This window comes from Bombus vancouverensis, chromosome 11 (assembly GCF_051014615.1).
Source record: "Bombus vancouverensis nearcticus chromosome 11, iyBomVanc1_principal, whole genome shotgun sequence".
NCBI classification, from domain to species: Eukaryota; Metazoa; Arthropoda; class Insecta; order Hymenoptera; family Apidae; genus Bombus; species Bombus vancouverensis.
The window spans coordinates 4789376-4809962 of NC_134921.1; the positions used below are offsets into that span (position 1 = coordinate 4789376).

The 20587-nt window shown below is 40.0% G+C and overlaps 1 protein-coding gene across 3 annotated transcripts in view; it reads left to right on the plus strand.

The window, feature by feature from the left end:
* pdm3 (POU-domain protein pdm3) overlaps positions 1 to 20587 on the plus strand; it is a 212218-nt gene that overhangs the window by 145797 nt on the left and 45834 nt on the right. For 2 of the 3 annotated variants that reach the window (XM_033342251.2, XM_033342253.2), the window contains exon 3: positions 10815 to 10862. The exons of the other annotated variant lie outside the window; for it this stretch is intronic. In XM_033342251.2, coding sequence (XP_033198142.2) covers positions 10815 to 10862 — 48 coding nt within the window. The remainder of the gene's footprint in view (positions 1 to 10814; positions 10863 to 20587) is intronic. 3 annotated transcript variants of the gene reach the window in all.

The window sequence follows — 20587 nt, forward strand, 5'->3', positions numbered from 1 at the left end:
CCTTCTATCCAAGGAAGAGTACTCGTAAAACTAATGTGCCCTTATTACGCGCTCAAAGGAACGTTACACTTTATCATTGCACGGATTACAATCAGACTTGCTCAGACACAGAACTTCTTCTTCGAATCCCTATTTTTCGTATCTTTATCCTTGATCGCCACTTTATTACTAATACACTGTGTTTCGTTTCCTTGCAAATCATTTGTATAGATTACTTTGTAAATGAATAGAAGAGGTGTTAGCAGGCCGGACGATAAGCGACAGTCCGTGCAAATGATATGCACGCGTCGCACTCACAGGTTGACACCTTCGCTAATCGACCACGTTGGGACTATCAGGGACGGTTCGACCGTGTGCCATGATATGCCCTGGCTGACGGCGGAGGGACGAACCTGTGACGATATTAGGGACGTGTTAGGTTTGCCGAGGGATCCCTCCGGGGACAACAAAAGGACCACACGCACCGGGACGTACCAATGGACAACGTTATATTGCGCTGAAATTGCTCTCGTCCGATGCCTCTCGCTTCTGAACCTTCTTCGCTTTCCCCCCTTTTCGACTCTTTCATCGGCAAGCAAAATAAATTTGATATTCTTTTCAGCCACTGAATCTTTCTGATCCCTTTCTAATCGGTTCAAATATTTACGAGTCGGCTTTTATTGCTTTGATTTTTCTATAGTCGTTGCATCTTTTTCTCATCCTATACTGGTCTTGTCTCTTGAAGAACATTTCCTAACTTTGGGTGAAATTTTTGGTGCGTTTCTTTTAGAAAATAGAATATTTTTTGGAGAAAATAGAGATTAAACTGAACTATTAAGAGTCGCTTAAATTTTTTAATTAAACGAACATTTAAAGGGTTCATTGAGACAGAGGTACAAGTGTATTTCTTTTTTCAAATAATAGGTATATTTATCTAAAATATATTTTTATGAACTTCCAAGGTTGCAAACTTTATGTATCTTAATATTTACAAACATGCAAATTCGTCGATTTTTCTAATAAAGTTTAATGTTACTACTGTTTCTGCTATTTATACCACTTTCCCTCTAAATACTCCATTCGTTTTTTATTCACCATTTTCGATATTTCCTGTCAAGAAAGATAATTAATTTTATTAATAAATAGGCAATTTTTTTTAGCAAAAATGGTTGAGTCTGGAATCACTCAAGGGGTATATCTCTGACACCCATAATTTTAATTTCCGATATAGATAAGAAAATGAAAAACGATATTCCTCCTACCTTTACAACATGATTTTTGACACTTAGCGTCCTGATAAAAAATGATAATCACGCTCCTTTGTTAATCCGCCCACTATTCCCAATTACTTCTTTGCCAGGAAACTATCCTTTCCAGGTGCTCGGCGTCTAACTTAATCCAGACCAGGCTTAAACAGATTAGGATTCAATTTTTACACGGTTCGATCCGCGAGGGGTAGGAGAGCGGGTTAGGTAGAATGATTAAAAGGCATGGCTTAGGTAGGTCGGGGGCGTCTACAAGCGAGCATTAGCTCGGATGGTATACGTAACAGGACTATTCGGATCCGAATTTCGAGAATTCCGGTAGCTTTTAACGCCCATCCTGGCATCGCCCGAACTCGTGTTAGGCCAGGGCCAGTCGACGTACGATCGCCGTCGATGTGCACGGACTTTGCTCGGTGGCGATGGTGTTCTCCCACTGCTGAGTTGGTAGCCCTGGCTGGCTGTGCCTGCCTGCCACCACCTCATTTGAATTTCTAATTAGGAAACCTCCATGCAATTATTGGATTAATGTAAATTACGAGAGCTGGCTCGGTCTCCGCCACCGCTACCGCTACCGCCGCACAAGGGTGAAGCTGTCTCTCTTCCTCTCCCCCTGTATATATATATACATCTATCTCACTTCGCTATATCCTTCTCTCACTCCATCAAACTGTATATTTCGTCCCTTTTCAACTCGATCTCCAACGTTACCTCCGTTTCCCTTCAACTCTCACTTATTCTATCTCTGTCTGATAGTTTGCCTATCTTTGTTCATTCGGTTCAACCCCTTATCGTTCCTCCTTCATCTTCTCTGTCTTTGCGTTCGTCTCTCTTTTACCACCACTCTTCTCCAACCGCTGCCCTCCACTCCTTTCCTTCGGCAAAGCCGCCGACTCCCGCTCTATCTCGCTGTCTCTCTTGCTCGCCAGGGGTTGGGGATAATTAAAATCCGTTGATTAATATGTAAATTTAATAAGATTACTGTTCTAGGAATGCCCGGTGCAGACAAGCGGCTGTACCGCGTCTGCTTGTATCGGGGCTGCGGTCGTTGTAGCGTTTGACTGTCGTTGGGGGGTGGCGAGCTTGACGGTAGGATTTCTTGTTGGGCTTCTTTCGATCCCGTGGAAGTCGTTGCTTCTCGTAAACAGGGAACGATCGTTCTTTTACTCGATTCTTTAGTCCGCTGCTCTTTTGAAGACTATTGGAGATTAGTTTCCTCGTAACTGACTGTTTGACTTTGTTTTTGAAATTAGTTGGGATTACTGAAATTCTAACGATTATTCGTTTCGATTAATTGGTTTGATTTTATAAAATTGTTTGTAGTTTATGAAGATTGCTTTTAAAATATTTAAAAGTATTTGTAATTCATAATGTAATCCTACTTGACCTTAGTGAGTAATATACTAGGCTACTGTATATACTGCGATATTACTTATGGCATGCGATAAACGTCACTATATAATTAGGCAAATTTAATACATTTAAAAATTGTTTCTGTATACACAATGTACGCTATAGGCAAAGTGATAAATGTAGAAGATTTAGAGAAAACGAGTTTACCTTGTACATTTAGATTAGTATACCTATCGCATATGGCTCGTGTAATGTACGTGTATTCTCCATATTGTACAGTATTTATTACATTCAAATAATACAACGGAACAGTCTCTAAGTTTTCGAAGTTCAAAATTTTGTCATGTAATTTTCCGAAATAGAAGGTACTGTCCTACAAACAATTATTCCACAAATTTCACAATTATCTATCGCTAATGTAAAGATTATAAAGTTACATCTCGAGTTACACAACAGACGGGAAAAGTCAAAGACAGGCTGATCGATCCGAAATCGAAGGGTGACAAAGCCGCGCAAAGGCATACGCGGCGACAGGCAATTTTTGTTGCTGCGTAAGCTAGAAATACAATTTGAAAAATCCAACAATGCTGGCCAATTCGCAGGAAAATGCGCCAGTCACCCGAACGCCCTCGGTATTGTTCGCCGGCTGGACACAATGCGCCCGATTGGCGGTCCCGGATTTTTACAACATTCGCGACTTTTTTTGCGCGTCCCCGATCCCCTTTTCCACCCTGGTGCACCCCATCATGTTCCTCCGCGTTACGTGGCTGTTCAGAGGCCAGCCAGGCAAACCACCTCTTTTATTTCCTTTTCCGCTTATCTCTCTTTTTTTTACGCCACGACACGACGCTACGCTACGCGACGTCGGTTTGCGAGCTTGCGCGCCAAAACTGAGCGTAATCGACGCGTCCCGCGATTTGCATAGCCGAGGCGAAAAGTAGCGGCGTGCGTTCTCGTTGATTTCTCACTCGTGCCATGGCTTTTTCCACAGAGTCGCTAGTATCCAGCGAGGATAATCCGCAAAAACCGGTGGATTTCTCGAAATCACGGCACGCGCCTACCAGTGCGTAGACGCGTCCAGGTGGAGCGACTCGTGGCTTTTTCGCCGCGTTCCAACGACACCCTTCGTTTATTAACACCCTACAGTCGCGCCGTGGTGGTTGCGCGCGAAAGCCTGTGGCGAGTCAAACAGTCGTACGAATTTTTAATTACGCCTGGAGAACCGACCGACGCTCGCGAAAATATCGTCGTGATTAGCGGGATTGTTTTATGAAAAACTTGTAACGAGACTGGTTCAATTAACGGATTTCCATGGGAATGCTGGTTACAAAGAGACACACTCGTTGCGCGCGTTTGTTTTTCCGCTAGCTGTCATGCGATTGTTGACACTAGAGCTGATACAGCTGGCTGTTTGGTGTAATTCAACTGTTCGATTGGGTTCAAACGAACCAATCAAAGGAATAGATATACTGTTTCATAGATATACTGTCTTTCTTAGTTAACATCTTCTATCTACCATTTTTTTTGGTTTTCAAAATGTATATGTATTTCAAAAATGTCGCAACTTAAAGTAATCTAGTCGTGTATTGAATACCAAAATCATCAAACGGATTTCAAGAGATAAGAATGAAAAATTACAAAAATAATATTCGTCCATTGTTTTCTTCGGTCTATTTTTGTCCTTATTGTGTGTTTAGCGAAGAATTTTTTTATAAGCTTCCAAATAATTTCTCATTTTTCTTCGAAAAGTTGTGTCGATGATTGAAAATTGTGTCGCTTTTGAAATATATATGCGATATTTTGAAACATGTGAAGTTACCTTTTAAGTAAAACTACATTATTATGCATATTTTTACACCGAAAGCTAAAGGGAGACTATAACATATTTGTTGACTGAGCAACGCAAAAACGTCTTGATAATCGCGCAACACTTAGTTGTAATTAAATCAGTATAGAAAGTTGAGTTATACTGACCGAATTCCGGTGTATCATAATTAAAAGTTGAGGGAAAGAAATTGTATATAATTAGAAAGTCACTATTTCACTGTTAATTACAGGTAATTTGGGTTACACTTGTTTTACAACTGCCAGTTACATTATCTTTTCTATGGTAATAACTAGGTTTCATTGCTTACGCGTAAAATATCGCGGCAATCTCGATGGTATACGCGTATTTAAAATATTCATACATCTCATCAACTTTGTACAACGGTTGTAATCGTTGACGGCGGAAGGAAAGCGAAAAAGCAAAAATTTGCAGGACAGAACGGATTAACACGCCTTGGTGGCCGATCATACATGTCCTTCAGAGTGTCGTTTCGACCGCGATCCAATCAATTTCGCGTCATCCGGCCGAAGAAACCGCCCCTTTCGCGGCGGCCGAAAAAAGGGCACAAAGTTATTAAAATTCTGGTACAGCGAGGATCGACGTCGACTAGCCGGGAATAATTAATCGGCGAACAAAAAGATTCTTCCGGTAGCCGCCGCCGGCCGTTCCATAAATTAAGATAAATTCCTGTGACACGTCGATTCGTTCGGCTCTAGGATCGTTGCCAAACATCGACGCAGTTTTTCGTTGCTCTTTCGTGCTAACGAAAAATGAAACAGAGAATGTACTAAAAAATAGGGGGGAAAAATAGAGGAAGAAGAAAGAAACAAAAGAAGGAAAAGAAAAAAGAGAGAAAGAAAATGAAGGAGAGCGAAAAAACGGGCGATCCATCGGTATTCCACCAGCGAATCTGTCACACTCCCTTTAGCCGGCTTGTAGAACGAAGCTGACGCGTGCGCTCGCACGCACCCGATCATCCCCCTTTCTCTCGTCCCTCCGCGACACATATACATCGTACTTTAACGTGTATAGTATCCTGTATACGTAAAACGAAACTGGACAACACACATACACGTGCCGGCTGGTACACCGACGATTCGGCTACTAACAAACCCAATAAAAATAATGCACTTTCGTGCATTTGCAAATGAACGTTGTCATTTTATTTCGACGGGAACGAGTCACGTGGTGGCTCGCTCTGGGGCTGCCAACAGCTCCCGCCGCTGATAATAATTATGGATATTGAGAATGGTTATCGCTGACGCCCCGCGTATTAATGCCCCCGACGCTCGCACGCCGATAAACAAATTTGCCGTGTCCGCGTCTACACGGCGGTGTCTAACTTTTTTCCGCGGCCAAGCGAATTAAGCGCGCCCTGGGCCATTAGGGTTTCGAGAGACTGGAAATTAGTTTGTCGTCCATGCGATCATGGCCTAGCAGAAGTAAATAAGCGTGTTTTCGCTTTACGAAATTTTAAAGGACTCTATTTGTTAGGAGTGAATTTTTTAGATATTAGGGCTGGTTTCTGAAGGTGTCATTTATTGGTTAGGGGGACGAGAGCACTGTTATATGGTAGATAAGAAAGTTAGAGGAGAATTGGGTAAGATAAAGATAAATAAGGGTAGATAATGTGGGAATGAGATGGAATTGGATAAGCTGAATAGGAATTATAAATTTGATAGGGTGGAGATTAATGGTGGAAGAATGACTACAAAATCAAAATGAAAAACACAGAATTATAATATAAATCTGATAGAATTGTAACGGTATTCGCTTAAATTACTACGTTTAATACTTACCAAATATATTAAAATACATATATAGAAAACATTCACAAATAAATTCCATTTCATTTCATCTGTTAATCCATAATTTTGACATTCTTCTTTTTTTTCTTTTTACACTTCCATTTGTTCAACGCTCTATCAATACATATTGTAATTTTCGATTTAATAGGAAAGTAGTATCTCGATATTCATTTTATTTGAAAAACTATAATGCACGGGGAACGCGAGGAAGATTTTACCGTTATCCATTGGTGGTTACCGCGTGGCGCGAAATTTTCTTTTTCAACCAAAGGGTTGAATCGCTGTCGAACGCATAACGCGTAATTACTGTCCACCGATTGGCGGAGGCAACGTTTATGTGCTGGCCGTGTAACGTCCAGTTATACAGGCTCGTCGATGGTCGTCATTTACAGGAATGTCGCATTGGCCAGCAAGCCGTGCGTACAGCGCGTGCTAGTGTGCGGCTATTTATGAATTGACACCGCATTAGGGATATTGCTTAACAATAGCGACACTGTTAGCTCGTCGAAGGGTCGGCGTGAAAAGCTGTTATTTTGAAACGTGTTATCGTTGCAAGCAGTAATTGCGAGATTGTTGAACACCGACTAAGTACACCGTTCCGCTCGCGTTATACACCGATTCTACAGTATTTTCCAGCTTAAGTAAAAGTATCGGGATAATAGTGAAATTAAATCGTAGACTAGCGTAAATCTCCATTAGAAAATTACAAATTTCGATATATTTTCTTTCACATTCCGTTTCTTCATTGGACTTCCTTGTTTCTTGATTCGACTCTCTTTCGCGTTTCTTTTCGGTTTGGGAAATTCATCGAAATTATGTCGTATTAATTTTTTGTCTCTCGTAAGTAACTAAACGCGAGAAGTTGCATTTATATTCTGTAATTAATTAACGTGGCTCACAGTCAGCTTGAAAGAAAACTTTGTATGGACATCGTTGTAATTAAATTCGTTGCTACGCTTTCAATTAAAAGGAAGAAAAAAGAGAGTGGGAAGGGGGAGGAAAGGAAGGGAAGAAAGAGGAAAAATATAAAAGAGGGTTACGTAATTTCTGACACGTTCTTTGCGACTCCTTCCGCGAAAGCGTTCCAATAGAACGCTCGAATTCATAATTAGAAAAGTCAAACAGCAAAGCGACCGCCACCGCGTGAAAGAAAGCGATTTTTTTTCTTTTTTTTTTTGACAATAATTTGGTAAACACACGACTTTTTCTCCCTCGACTCGTTACGCTTTTTCACGGTTCCCTCATTACTTTTCCGCGATAAAGTATAATAATTCCGCGTAGAATTAATACTACATATTTAAAACTATCACGCATTCGTTCTGTTTCGCGTTTTGTTGCTCACCTTTGCCGACAGATTTTTAACGGGTAACCCCATTGTATCTGCCAGCTGCTAGATTCTTAAACTGAACTTTTAACCCGCGTTATTCATAGAACGTTTTTTTAAACTTGCCCAAATAACGTGTCGCATAAAATACATTTGTATTATGCTTATTATAATCGGAATAATGATAGAATGAGAAATCCAGGGACTTTAACTAACTCTATCAGCTTACAATATGTACATTCACGTTCCTTTTCTTTTTATTATATTTCCTACAAAAGTTTATATTCGCGCAAAGTAAAGTTGGGATTAAATTTTATGACACGAATAATGCGAACGAGCTGTAGGATAATACATTAGATTCGTTTCATATGAAATTAAAAATATTTCGGATTCTTAGCAGAGATTAGTCGATGTTTATGTACACATCTCGTTGTTTTGTATTTAAATACTCAAAATCTAATTAGGAAAGAAAGGTCTGTTGCTTCTAAATGGTTCTAAATCTTAATGAAGCATACATTGGTTACTATCCTTATTACAATCGGGATAATGGCAGAATGTGAAACGTGGAGGTTTATTCTATCTCATAAAGATGGCTTTATACACAGTAAAATTGGTATTGCAAGATAAAGGGATTTTTTTATGTGTAATTCAAACAAGTTTCGTTCTTGTACCGAAAATATGTTATGATTTAAATACAATTGTATTGCGTCATAATCACTAGAACAACAATCCAGACAAATCTTTTGTATTGATAAATCACATACGGACTGTTACTCTATGCAGAAAGGTACACCTTTTCTTCTATAAAAAATATCGTCTTTGAGAATTATTATTTTATAAATTTCCTTTGCGAATGTGTAAATTTTGTGGTTGAATTAAACAAAACAGGTTAAACAAACTACTCCTATTGAATTAATTTTTACATTACAGTGATTTAATACATAAAATCATAACGTCTAAATATAATTTACAACACAATCAAAATTTCTAACATACCATAAACCATTTTCTAAATGCTTCTCAAAATATCCAAGCCGCGAATTAACAATAAATTGGAACACCTGGAGCTCGCACGAAATCTCAACGCTTAAACATAATATCCCGGCCTAGAAACGAAAGCAGGCCGAACAGAGTCCGTAATTTAAAAAAGAACAACGCAGGAGCTTTGTTCGTAATGGCAATTCTCAAACGTAGCGCGAGTTGCGGGCGCGCGCGCGTGAAGTGCATAAACTTCCTGTGACGCGCGCGGCCGAAGGTACAAAACCGCGTGCAAGTTGCGGGCGGCGAATGCGCGCGATATAAAACGCCTTTGTCTTGCAAAAACCCGCAGACGTATATCATGCGAGGCCAGGCCACCAACGGGCATTGTTTCACTCTCGCATAATTACCGCGAGTCACGTTTTAAAGTTGAATTTCACCTAAATAAAGCTTAATGTTATTATCGCGGCCAACGGCGAGCCGCTGCCGCCATTATGAGCTGGTTACAGTCTCAAACGTCATTGTGCCGTGTGATCGTTTTCCATGATATTAAGGCGCAAACGACGTTTTTCCACTGTTTTTAACCCCGGCATCGTCGGCGACCCGTCGCGATCGACGTTAATTAGATGCACGCCGCGAGCGTTACCGGTGTGTTGCTGGATATATATTCTTGAATGGCTCGACTAACTTTGTTACATTGACTTCCCGTCGTTTCTTTGTACGTCTCCTCTTTTTCCTTTTTCGTTAGAAAAAGAATTTCGTTCGTTAAGCTGCCAACTCTAGAGATTATAATGCGATTTAGTAGGAAAAGCAAAGGAACATTCGCGAGGGTGCAGCTTCTTCCTTGGTCATTGTAATCTTGTCACTGTAGATTAAAACGGTAGCGTGCTATAATCACTATGTTACAAAATTAAAAAAAATTTGTTCCTTGTAGATTTTGAATATAATTATTTATCGAATATTTAAAATAGAAAATATATAACGATTCATGTATCGTCGTGACAATTATAAATCTGAACAACTTATAGTCTTTCGTGCGCACATACGACACGTGGGTTCTACAGCGAAGGGGTTAATTTATGAAATTCTGGAATTAATATCTACAGTGTAAGATTGCTATTGATGAAGTTAGTCTGGTTACGGTATGAATATCTTAGGAGACGTATTGATACATAATTTTTTTGTAAATTTTTCAATGTCATTATCTAAGTGTACAATTAATGTTCAATTGATCCCAACAAAGACATTGCTTGTTTTCATAAGTTCGTTTCTCCTCTTTTCAGTATATCGAGTTAATCAGTGAATGTGTTCTCTGATATTCAAATCATGGAGTTAATCAGTATAGCTTCTGAAAGGCTCTTATGAATCTCTCAGAAGATAAACTGATCAATTATAGTTTTTGTAATAAATGATTTTATTTCATAAACTCATTTATCGCAAGAAGATGGGACAAACAGTAATAAATTCCAAATTGTAAAAATACACCTTTTTTTATTTTCCAATTTATAACGTTGATCAATTTTCTTTTGAAGAATAATCAAGTAATTTACTGAAAGCATCAATAAATTACTATCCTATCAAAATGAAATGTTCAAATCTAAACCGTAGACAAACAAATTGTAACAAGGAATTGTTATTAGGATTGCTATTAGTAAAACGGATGGTAGAATGGGAGGGGGGATGGTTGCCCTTAAATTTAACAGAGACATGGTCAGGAAGGTTGCGCATGTTCCACTGACGTCAACGCTAAATCGAGAAATTAATTACTAAAATTGCAAGAAAAACCGGAGCGGGTCGATAACTGATACAACTTCATTAAATTTACCGATCGATGAGGAGTGGTGAACGCGGCGACGCGGGCAAAAAATCAGGCTATTATCCCGCCGAAAACGGTGGTATTGATAAAACCCGCGTCGCGATCACGGCCGACCGGACAAACACAATGATAGCGAGCGAACGAAATTTTTTTTCTCCCCTCGCCTCCAGCCCCTGCCCGTCCTGATTCACTCCCCCTTTTGCCGACCCTGTACCACCACCTACGCATCCCCTTTCCGCCCCTGTGCCACCCCTTTCGTGCGTCGCTTCTGCAAAACTCTCCGTCCGCGGGCATAAAAGTCGGCGTAATAAACGGCGAGCGTCCGAAAGGGGTCGAAAAGGGATGGATTAACCGACGGCGGCCGTTGATGGAACAACGTAATGCATACGTGATGTTTAATTAATCAATTAATAACCGTATTATTGTTTTGTTTAATTAAAAATAATGAATCTCTCTCTGTCTGTAGCGTTGGTGGGCGGATTTACGAGCACGACCGGCGTCGGCATCATCCACCGTACGTATCAATCGCATTTGAAAGCTGACGCAGGCTACGGATAAGCCTACCTTATGTATCTGTGCTTTTTGTCGATATACGATAGGTTTATTTTTTCTTTTTTTGTCTGTTTTTTCACGTATCTTTTTGTTTTCTCTTGCCCGTATATCGCTTTCTTCCTATCATCGAACATTATTTACGCGAGATGTTTGAGTTTTTGTACTTTCTTCCTTTTCGTTTCAATGCACGCGCGAATTAGTGGATTTTAGTGATCGAGATATAGTCGTCGTGGAAACAATCACGTAGATTATATCGCTTTATGATTGTATGGATTGAAATAGAAATTTACGATGATCAATTGATAGATATTTTAACATAGAAAAAATTGCAATAGTGATGAAACGAATCGAAGTCTACAGCTTTTTTCTGTATTCAAAGGCAATAGCCAGATGTTTTGAAAATTCATATTTCAAATGTTCAATTATATCCTATATATTAAAAGCTTCAAGAATTCAATACGAAGTATTCAAATATTCAAAATTTCACATATTTAAAATTCAAATATTTGAAATTCTATATATAAAAAATCCAAATTTTAAATACTCTAAATACCAATATCGATGATGGATATATCGATCGAAGTCAGAGACGGCTAGATAAGGACACGAAACCGGGATATTCTCCGTTGGAACCCAAACGCGTCCACGTTCCGGTTGACGGTTTATATTTCGCTAGTAGTCGATTTTAATAAACTCGATGTAAACGGTTGGCCCCTACCCTTTGTGGAGAAAGTTTCCGGGAGAGCGCGCCGATTTTTAAATATAGTGTGCCCGGTAGGTTTGGGCAGCAACGGGAGCCTGGGTCGGGTGTGGAACCGTGTGCCACCGTCAAAGCTTTTCGCCAAGCGTTCTCCGCTTGCCTCGTTGATCCACGAAAAAGGCTCACCATCCGTGGAATCTTTTGTTTATAATTTTTTTGATCATTACCCAACAGGCTACTAATTCCGCCGGCGGGTGCATTCAAAATTTATCGGCGACGCGACAAAACGCACCCTCCAATCTTTTTTATCTTCCTCTGCTACACCTGCTACTTCTGTCTCTGTTCGTCAACCGACTATCCGCGATCGTTCCTCTTCCCTTTTTCGCTGCTTTCCACCTTTCTCTCTCTATTCTGTTTCTCTTGCACTCGTGTCTCTCTGTCTGTCGCGGTCCCTCTATCTGTCGTGGTCCCTGTAGCTGTCCGCTCGCTTTCAACCGTCCCATTCCCTATTGGACAGCGTTCAAAGGGTATTCAGAGTCGAAGGTCCGGAAATGGTTCGGTGAAAAAAAAACAGGTGAATAGAGTTAGGCACTTGTTTGTCCGACGGATCTATCCGGGCGTCGTGATTCACCCAAAATTCAGATCCTATCTTCTATTTCTTTTATATTGGTTCCTTCATTTTTGACCAATTAATTATACATAATTTTATAGTAATATTAGATCATTTAGTAAATTTTGAAGTTTGAAGATAATGAATGAATGATATCATTAACCCATTTTAGTTCTGCGTTAGTAGGCCAACATCATATCGAGAAACCGATTAGTTCAATTGAGAAAATGAATAAAACTAGAGGTAAAATCGTTGAATAATATAATTTCATTGATATAACAATTGGTCGTACCACATGCTAGCAAATTTTCAGTAAATATTAGTATGAAAAAGAACTTACCATTTCTTTCTACACTTCACAAATATCGCGTATAATATCCATATATTGCTATACATGACTTCTTTAACTCTTTATGTTCGTAGTAGCCAGCCGATCCAGAACGCTTTCACGTTTTAATTTCCAAACAGATAGAGCCTGTGCATAAATCACGTTCGTGGAACAGAAACATTCGAGAAATGTCTGACACGTATATCGAGGACAGTCGAATAAAAGTGGCTCCCCCGTACATCTATATACATGCATTTTTTTTTTTTTTTTTATTTTCACCGAGTTAATTGAGATTGCTCGAAACGCGAAAAACGTATCCGATCGCGAGGCGCGGCTGGGTCGCGTATCTCTCTTTGATCCTCCCGTCCCGACGTTTTTCCTACCCCGCGCGATATATACGAGCGTAATTATCAGCATTTAAATCCCTGTTCCCATCATCAAAAATGTGCCCCGACCACATCGGGCCACCGCTGTTTGTGTTCCGCGAAGAGTAACCGCTGCGTTTTCGAGAGGTAATCGGCATCGTCAAAGAAAGTGACGAGTGCCCAAGCACCGTTAATGAGACACGTTTTACGCGTATCCTGCGGGATAACTCCGATTCCACGTGCTTGTCTGTATGACACATTCGAAACCAACCTCAGTTAGTAAGAGACATATAAAAAAAAAAAGAGAATGAAAGAGGGAAAAAATAAAAAGAGGGCGAACAAGTGGCCTCGAGGTGGTGGTGGTGGTGGTGGTGGTGGTAAAGGGTAACAGTCTGCATTCAGAGATCGCGGTATATCAGGGAAAGGGATGAAAAGGGGGTTGGTAATACGGGGTAGAGAGAGCAAAAGCGCGGGATACGGTAGAAATAATGTGTTTAGGCGCAGGCATTTTTATCGCGCTACACCCTCAACCCCCACCAACCCCGTTCGCCCCCTTCAGCCCCTAAAGCTTTTGTTGTTTCCAATGCTTTATGTGAATTGCACTGTAAAATCTCATTATATTCGTGTGCAATGCGTCCATTATATCCTGTGCCAGAAACATTTTCTCCTACCGGATTTTTCTTTTCCCTCTACCTCCTCGTGTTCTTTTTATATTTTTCTGTTTCTTCTCTGCTTTTTTTCCTACTTTTTCTTCTCTTATTTTTTTTCTGTTTTATTCTACTTGCCATGCTTTCGTTTATTCGTTCCTTTTCTCGTTCATTTTCGTTCTCTCGTTCCTCCAGTGCACAGGTCTCTGTGACCGTCTCTGTTCGTTGTTCCAAAGCCGAAACATTCCCTAAATTTATTCGCTCGTGCGACGCGCCACGGTCTAATTTGTTTCGCCGGAGTACAACGCGCCCGATGCGAAACAGCGATGGACGCTAATTACCCCGCCGCCTCGACCGATCGCTGTTCGATTTCGTCTCTCGAATCCTGTGTCGCGCGCCCTCGACCGCCCTTCACCGGCCGCCCAACCATCCTCCACATGCCTCTTTCACCCTTCGTTCGATCTTTTGTTATGCTAGCTTTTCGTGATTTAGAGAATCGGTTGTTTGGGTCGCTTGTTCGATGCTTTGCTCCCTCCCTCCCTCCCTCTCTCTCTCTCTCTCTCTCTTACTCACTCTCACACACACACACACACACACACACACACACACACCTCTCTTTCTGTCTGTCTGTCGGTCCGTCTCTCTCTCTCTTTCTGAACGGAGCAGACCCGATTGCGAATGGTTTTTTTTTTCGAATGTAATCAAAATGTATGGACAGCGAATGTTCGATGAAATAGAAAAACAAAAAGGCTATGAAAATTGTTACGGAAGTTAATTATAGCGAAAAGGATTTCCCTGGAATTGGTATTTCGCTGAAACGTTGCTATCATCTTGCAAAAATATCGACGAAATTTAACGGCGCCTCTTTTGCGTATAGTTCGAGCTAATCTTACATTCACAGCGGAATAAAAGTGGAAAACTGTAATTATATCGAGAGAATATGATAGAATTTGAAATAGAAGTTCGTAATCCATTTTATAAAAATACTAGTAAATTTTGTAAGTGTCCCGGAATAAAGAATAGTTTCCTTATCTGCAGATCGGCTATTTTTTTATATCATTTAATGTTTCTTAAATTTACAAAATGATTTGCTTCATGAGCATGATAACTTTCATTACACATAACTTCACTTGTTGACAAACCTCACATAGCATCATATAGACAGAGTACATAAACTTTCACCATTCAGATCATACAGCATTCTTTGGCAAAGAAATCATCATTTTCCTTGCATTCCTTATATTTATTATTATTATTATTATTATAGTATCAGTAGTTCTAGTATTAATTTTCAATGTCATTTTTATATACTATATTTCTAATAAAAATAGAGATCTCCAAGAAAAGCTGCTAATCTCGATTTCGTTTCGGTAGATGGAATGGTTAAGGATATTTTATTTTATTAACAATCTTAGAATGAAATTGAAATTAGAAATTAAGCATATTAACAACTATTGTTTTTGCATTTGCTTCAAACTTAACAAATGCTGTTTAACTGGATCGAAACCGACCCAAAGTACTACGTAGAAGGGTTGAACGCTGCGCAAAATCGAAGTTAGAGTCGCGTCGATAGAAGACCAATTAGGAAAGCAGCTACAAATGACGATGTATCATCGAGCCATTATTAAGAAGAAAGAGAATCAGTCGGAATAAAAGTATGGGACGAACCGTTAAGCTCAGCCGGGCAAAGCAACTGGGAGGTTAATGGCGCGTCGTTGCGTATTCCAACGGTGTTTGTTTCCTCGCAGTTGGCAATAAACTAAGATAAATGAATGTCCGTAGGCTAGGCCACTATTATTCCTTCGCTCGCTGCTTACATTAAGTTGCCCCGCATTAACGGCGATGCTGAATGTATCGCACCCATTACAAGCACGAATTCCCGATCGAACGCTCGTCTCTCATTTGTACGAAGCACCATGAGGGAAGTCTGGCTTTCTTCAGGAGCTTGAAATCTAGGATCACGGTCTCGGAATGTTATGTGCTTTAACTGAATCGTAGAAGAAAACGATTGAAACAGTACGCTGCAATTTTTTGTATTTTCGTGCAAAGATCTCCATTCCAGTTGGTGATCGTAGATAAAGCTTCGCACGCTTTCTCAATTATCTACAAGTTTGGGGAATATAGGATTTTATGGTTGTATAAGGACACGTGTATTTAGATTTGATATCATCAATATCATTAAAAATACAAACAATGCTGTATATATAGAAAACATCGAAAAGGTAACAAATGAAAAAGTTTCCAAATATTCTTGTTCACACCGAAGCGAGCAAGAAAATTCCGAAAACATCTATACGCTAAAACACTAAATACATTTCACCCTGAGATATCGTTTCATCGACGACGGGTTGCTAAAATAAGCTGGTAGGAGTGTTTCTTTACTGCCCTACGAAACAATTCCCGAGCGTAGCTTCATCAACTCATCTCGTTTCGGAACGAAACCGACATGGTGACTGAAAATTATAACAGCATTGTGCGGCGGTTGCGTCCAAATAACCGGGATCGTTAGGTCGTAGCTGGGTACGTTTGGATAACCACAGGGAAACGCTTATGATTCGTTTGCGAAGTCGAATATCGCGCGACGAGAAGCCGCGAATCCATTCTGCTGAAGGTAAGGCGGAGAAGAGAGGAGCTGCTGGAGGGCAACACGGTGGCAGGCAACCGTCGGCAGTAACGTCGTCGCAAAATCCACTGTGAGTACGCCTCAAATTCCGGCAGAGGAGGCTCAGCTCGTAAAGCACAGGAAGATGCATGCCGGGATATTAAGGCCATTATCGCCGTTGCATATTCATGCCGTATTATAATGAAAATACAGTTTATTACCGAAGATTAACAGCTTCTTACGACGACGTGCGCTCGCTGCCGAGCTGGCGACTACCCTCTGCGCCGCGTTTCACCCCTCTTTCGCTGTGCCAGGATTCGATGAAGATGGAAACGCGTTCGATAGAAAGTTCTTTACCGCTGCGTTGTTCAGTGTGAGTGTTTTGGTCTTAGATATATCTCTTTGTATATTATGCCGAGTGGTATTGTTGTTAGATTTCTTAGTTAAAGTACTAAACCTTAGCTATGAACATATTTTTGTTCGTTTGGATAGGAAAATTTTCTTGGCCTTCTCGTGTAATAAGAAAGTTTTTATAAAACAGGTTATTTTCTTAGATCTATATTTGAATGTTTAAGAAATGATGACAACACGCCAGAAAAAGATATCGCATTGATATTCAAAATGTTCTGAAATGAATTATTTCCACCCACGCAAGAACTACTTAGGCAAGCTTGTGTGCTATTTACCAGAGTTGAGAACCAGTAGACCTTCAGGATTAAGGGAAAAACAAGTAAACCTTCGTAACCAAATGTAGTTAGTTTCAATCACCAAAGAGATTTCTCTGAAAATGCTTTATTTTCTACAAATTTAGTATAGAAGCTCCTCAATTATTTCAAATACTACAAATTATGCAGCAACCTGTAGCAATCTATAACAACCCACACAAGCAGTTACCATAATTGTAGATAATGAAAGAAAAACGAAGAAAATGTGCACCCTCGTAAATTTATCATTGGAAACGCAACAAGATACGAACAGAAGTGCACGTGTCGCTGAATTACGCACGTACATTACATACCTGCTACAATTTTAACTCTGTTGCCATCCTTGAATTTATATTTATTTAATTTCATTCTTACTCTCATTCTAATAACTTAAAAAGATTTCTAACGCTCTAAGAAAATGTTTACTACGCCGTTGAAACGAAAAATGATGCGTACTTGTAACCATTTTTCCATATTATTTCACGAACCTGGGGTATTTTTAGAAGAACAGAATTGTGCCGCAAGTGACGAAAAAAACATAGTTTTAAGAATCAAACTATGGAATGTACGAACAGAACAATATTATATGAATGAACAAAGTCAAATCGATGTGATACAAATTTTGCGATATTTTATCTGCTCAGGTAGCGACGAGAGTTAGGAGCTGTTTTGGGAAGCTCGAATCCCCTAGTGTGCGCAGGAACTCGCGTGTGCTCCCGTTTATCCACCGTACATAAGTAATTAATTCTATGACTTGCTTGCCGAGTGACGCGACAGCTTCTGCCACGGCTGTCGCGTGCTTGCCGAAGAGTAAATAAGACGAAATGAGGGAATAGATTGAGGAATAATTCAGACATCTTTGTAAACCTTTTATTACTATGTGACGACATTGTTTCCTTCATTTATTCTTTCATTTACAATTGCGAATTTCATTATAAATTTTCGTTGTCTGGCAATTTTTCATTTATGGTTTTATTGCTTGTATATATATTTAAGTGTATTTTTGTTTAATATTTATGAAGCCGCTGTTGAAATAGTAACAAAATGTAAGATATCGCTGAATATTTCATCTAACATAATTATTTTAAATATCTTCTTCTCTTTTTGAATATACGGATTAACATAGAAGAGAAGAAACGAAAATCTTCAAAGAAACTTCTGAATAGATATAGGAAGATATATACACAAAATTTGGATTGCTATAAATACATTTATTAATACGATAGTACAATAGTGAAATTATTAGTGCGATAGTACAATAGTGAAATTTCGTCGCTCAAATTGAGATAGACGAATGTGGATTTTTTATTTATTTCAAGTGTCACGCGTAAAACACTGAATCTAACAAACATTACGAAATATTATGTTATAAATAACACATGGTAGGCTATAATTATTCAGTCAAACAATAAAACGGAATCTCCATCAGCAACTTGTCTGACTCACTTTCGACAATCCGCCAGAGTTCTCTCAATCTCTGTCTCTGTCTGTCTCTCTCTCTCTCTCTCTCTCTCTCTCTCTCTCTAAAACCGACTATGTCCAGCGGTTGTCACCCTCTTGAGCCAATTTCCTTGGCTGGGAGGGCCAGCCTCGCCGTCTTAATTCCTCCTCCACTATAGACGGGGAACGAGGTACTACAGAGATTCCGTTTACGTACCGTAAATAAGTAAATAATTCATTCTCTGACTCGCTTGGCAAGTGGCACGAGGAGTAAGCGTGTCCTGGAGGATGATGGAGGGAACAAGAGACCAAGGAGAGTGGGCGAGGAAACGCTCATGGAGGGGTTTCTAGGAAAGGGAGAAAGACTACTGTACCAGCAACTACGTCGTAAAGACGACGACAAGGGGTGGTAACACGGGCGGTGGGGATTGAAATCTGCATAATATCGGTAATGCTCAAAATGCGAGTCGCGTAGCTACCTGCCTTGCTTACCCCCGCGCTCCGCTCCACAGTCGCGTCAACTAAAACTTAATTATAATTAATTAATGCGACTGCTAACTGTGGCGGCCGGACAAGTATTGACCCGACACGCCACGCTCGACCGTTTCTGATTCTCTTCCCATGCGCGAATCCCTCTCGATCTTTCCTGTTCCTTCGTCTGATCCCCGGCTACTCGATGTCATCAAGGCCGCTGACGTGGCAGATCTCGTGTCTTAATTCCGCATTTCGACCGTCTTTGCTTTCGCCACCATCTTCGCCCTCTACGTTCCTCTCCTTCTCTCTTTACTCGACCGTCACAACCCCTAAGAGGAACGATAGAGAGGAGGGAGGCTTGGTGCAAGAACTGGGACATAACATTTCCGTGGCGGAGGCGGTACTAAGTCTATGGCTCCGTACAGTACGTAATTAGAAACCTTTGTGCAAAATGAATACTGTTAATTAACGTACCTAAAAAGACATTATACCCGCGGGCTGGTAAACTAAATATGGCCTCCGGCGAGCGTATTACACCGTTCACGGTGTAAATAAGCGATTTGCTCGTCGCCCACGCCGACAATATACGCCTTCTTGCTACCGTTAAGTCATAATGAATTGTATTCGCGACTCGCGAGAAGAGTTCCCTCTTCGTTGTTGGACGCAGCGTCGAGTTACGTCGCCATCTACAGCCTCGTCGCACGCCGATTTCGTACTCGAAGCCGGCTAATGCGTGGAAAACTCGCGAGGGTCGTTCTTTCAAAACGATCCCTCCAAGAAATTTTGACGAAAATTCTAACAACACGGACTTACGAATATTTGAACAGAAAACCAACAAAATTATTCTTCTCACATTTCTCTTCTGTAATTTTTATGTGAAATAAAAAAGGGAACAAAATGATAGATTCGAAAGTACAATCCTTCGAAAATGGGTAATAAACTTACAGTGTATCATAACACGCAATAAATATTAGTTTGATCGTCCCATTAAATTAACTGAATCAGTATCAGTCCAAAGTGTTCAAAAGAATATTAAAAACATATTTAATCTTAAAATCAAACGAACGGACAGTTTTAACGTGGCATTGTTGGACAACGTATTGAAGTTAAAAATTGATCAAACTAGGATCTAACATTTTAATTTAATATCTATTTTGAGCTTAGATCGAATGAATCATTCGCATTACGTGATATTCTATGATATTTTGTGATTAAATAGGAAAGCACGATAGGTGGATTATGTCAAGAGATGATGAATGTATATGGTTGATATTAATTGTCTCTTAATTTATTAATTCGTTCGCATTATCTCAGAATCGTACAGCGAGAGATCGTCCGAGGTCGTCCGAGATCGGGGTTCTCCGTTCGCTTTTACGTGGCCCGACTGGAGTTCGGCGGGCAATTACAATATGAAAGGCACATAAATCAGCGGGTTTAATTAACGCGTTGTTATTATGATTATGACACCTCCACGGGATTATAATATCCCGAAATGCTCCTGGAGAGCACAGTACCCGCTGTAAGCCATTTTTCAATGGGCCGCAAACGCGAAAACTCCTTTTGACTTATCACGGGATCCGTTTGAAAGAAAGTCACCCTTGTCGCGCGAAATTTTCTACTTTTATCCCTTCAATTCTTTTTAAAAAATGAATATTAGCTAGGAAAGTAACATAAAAATAAGATTTGAAATGAGCATAGTTTTGGAAATAGCATAAGCTTAGAAATTATTTTTAGTTTCTTAAATCGAATTTGAAAAAATGCTCAGTTAATTGAATTAAAGTCAGTCAAATTAATTAAATATTGAATGAACGGCTCAG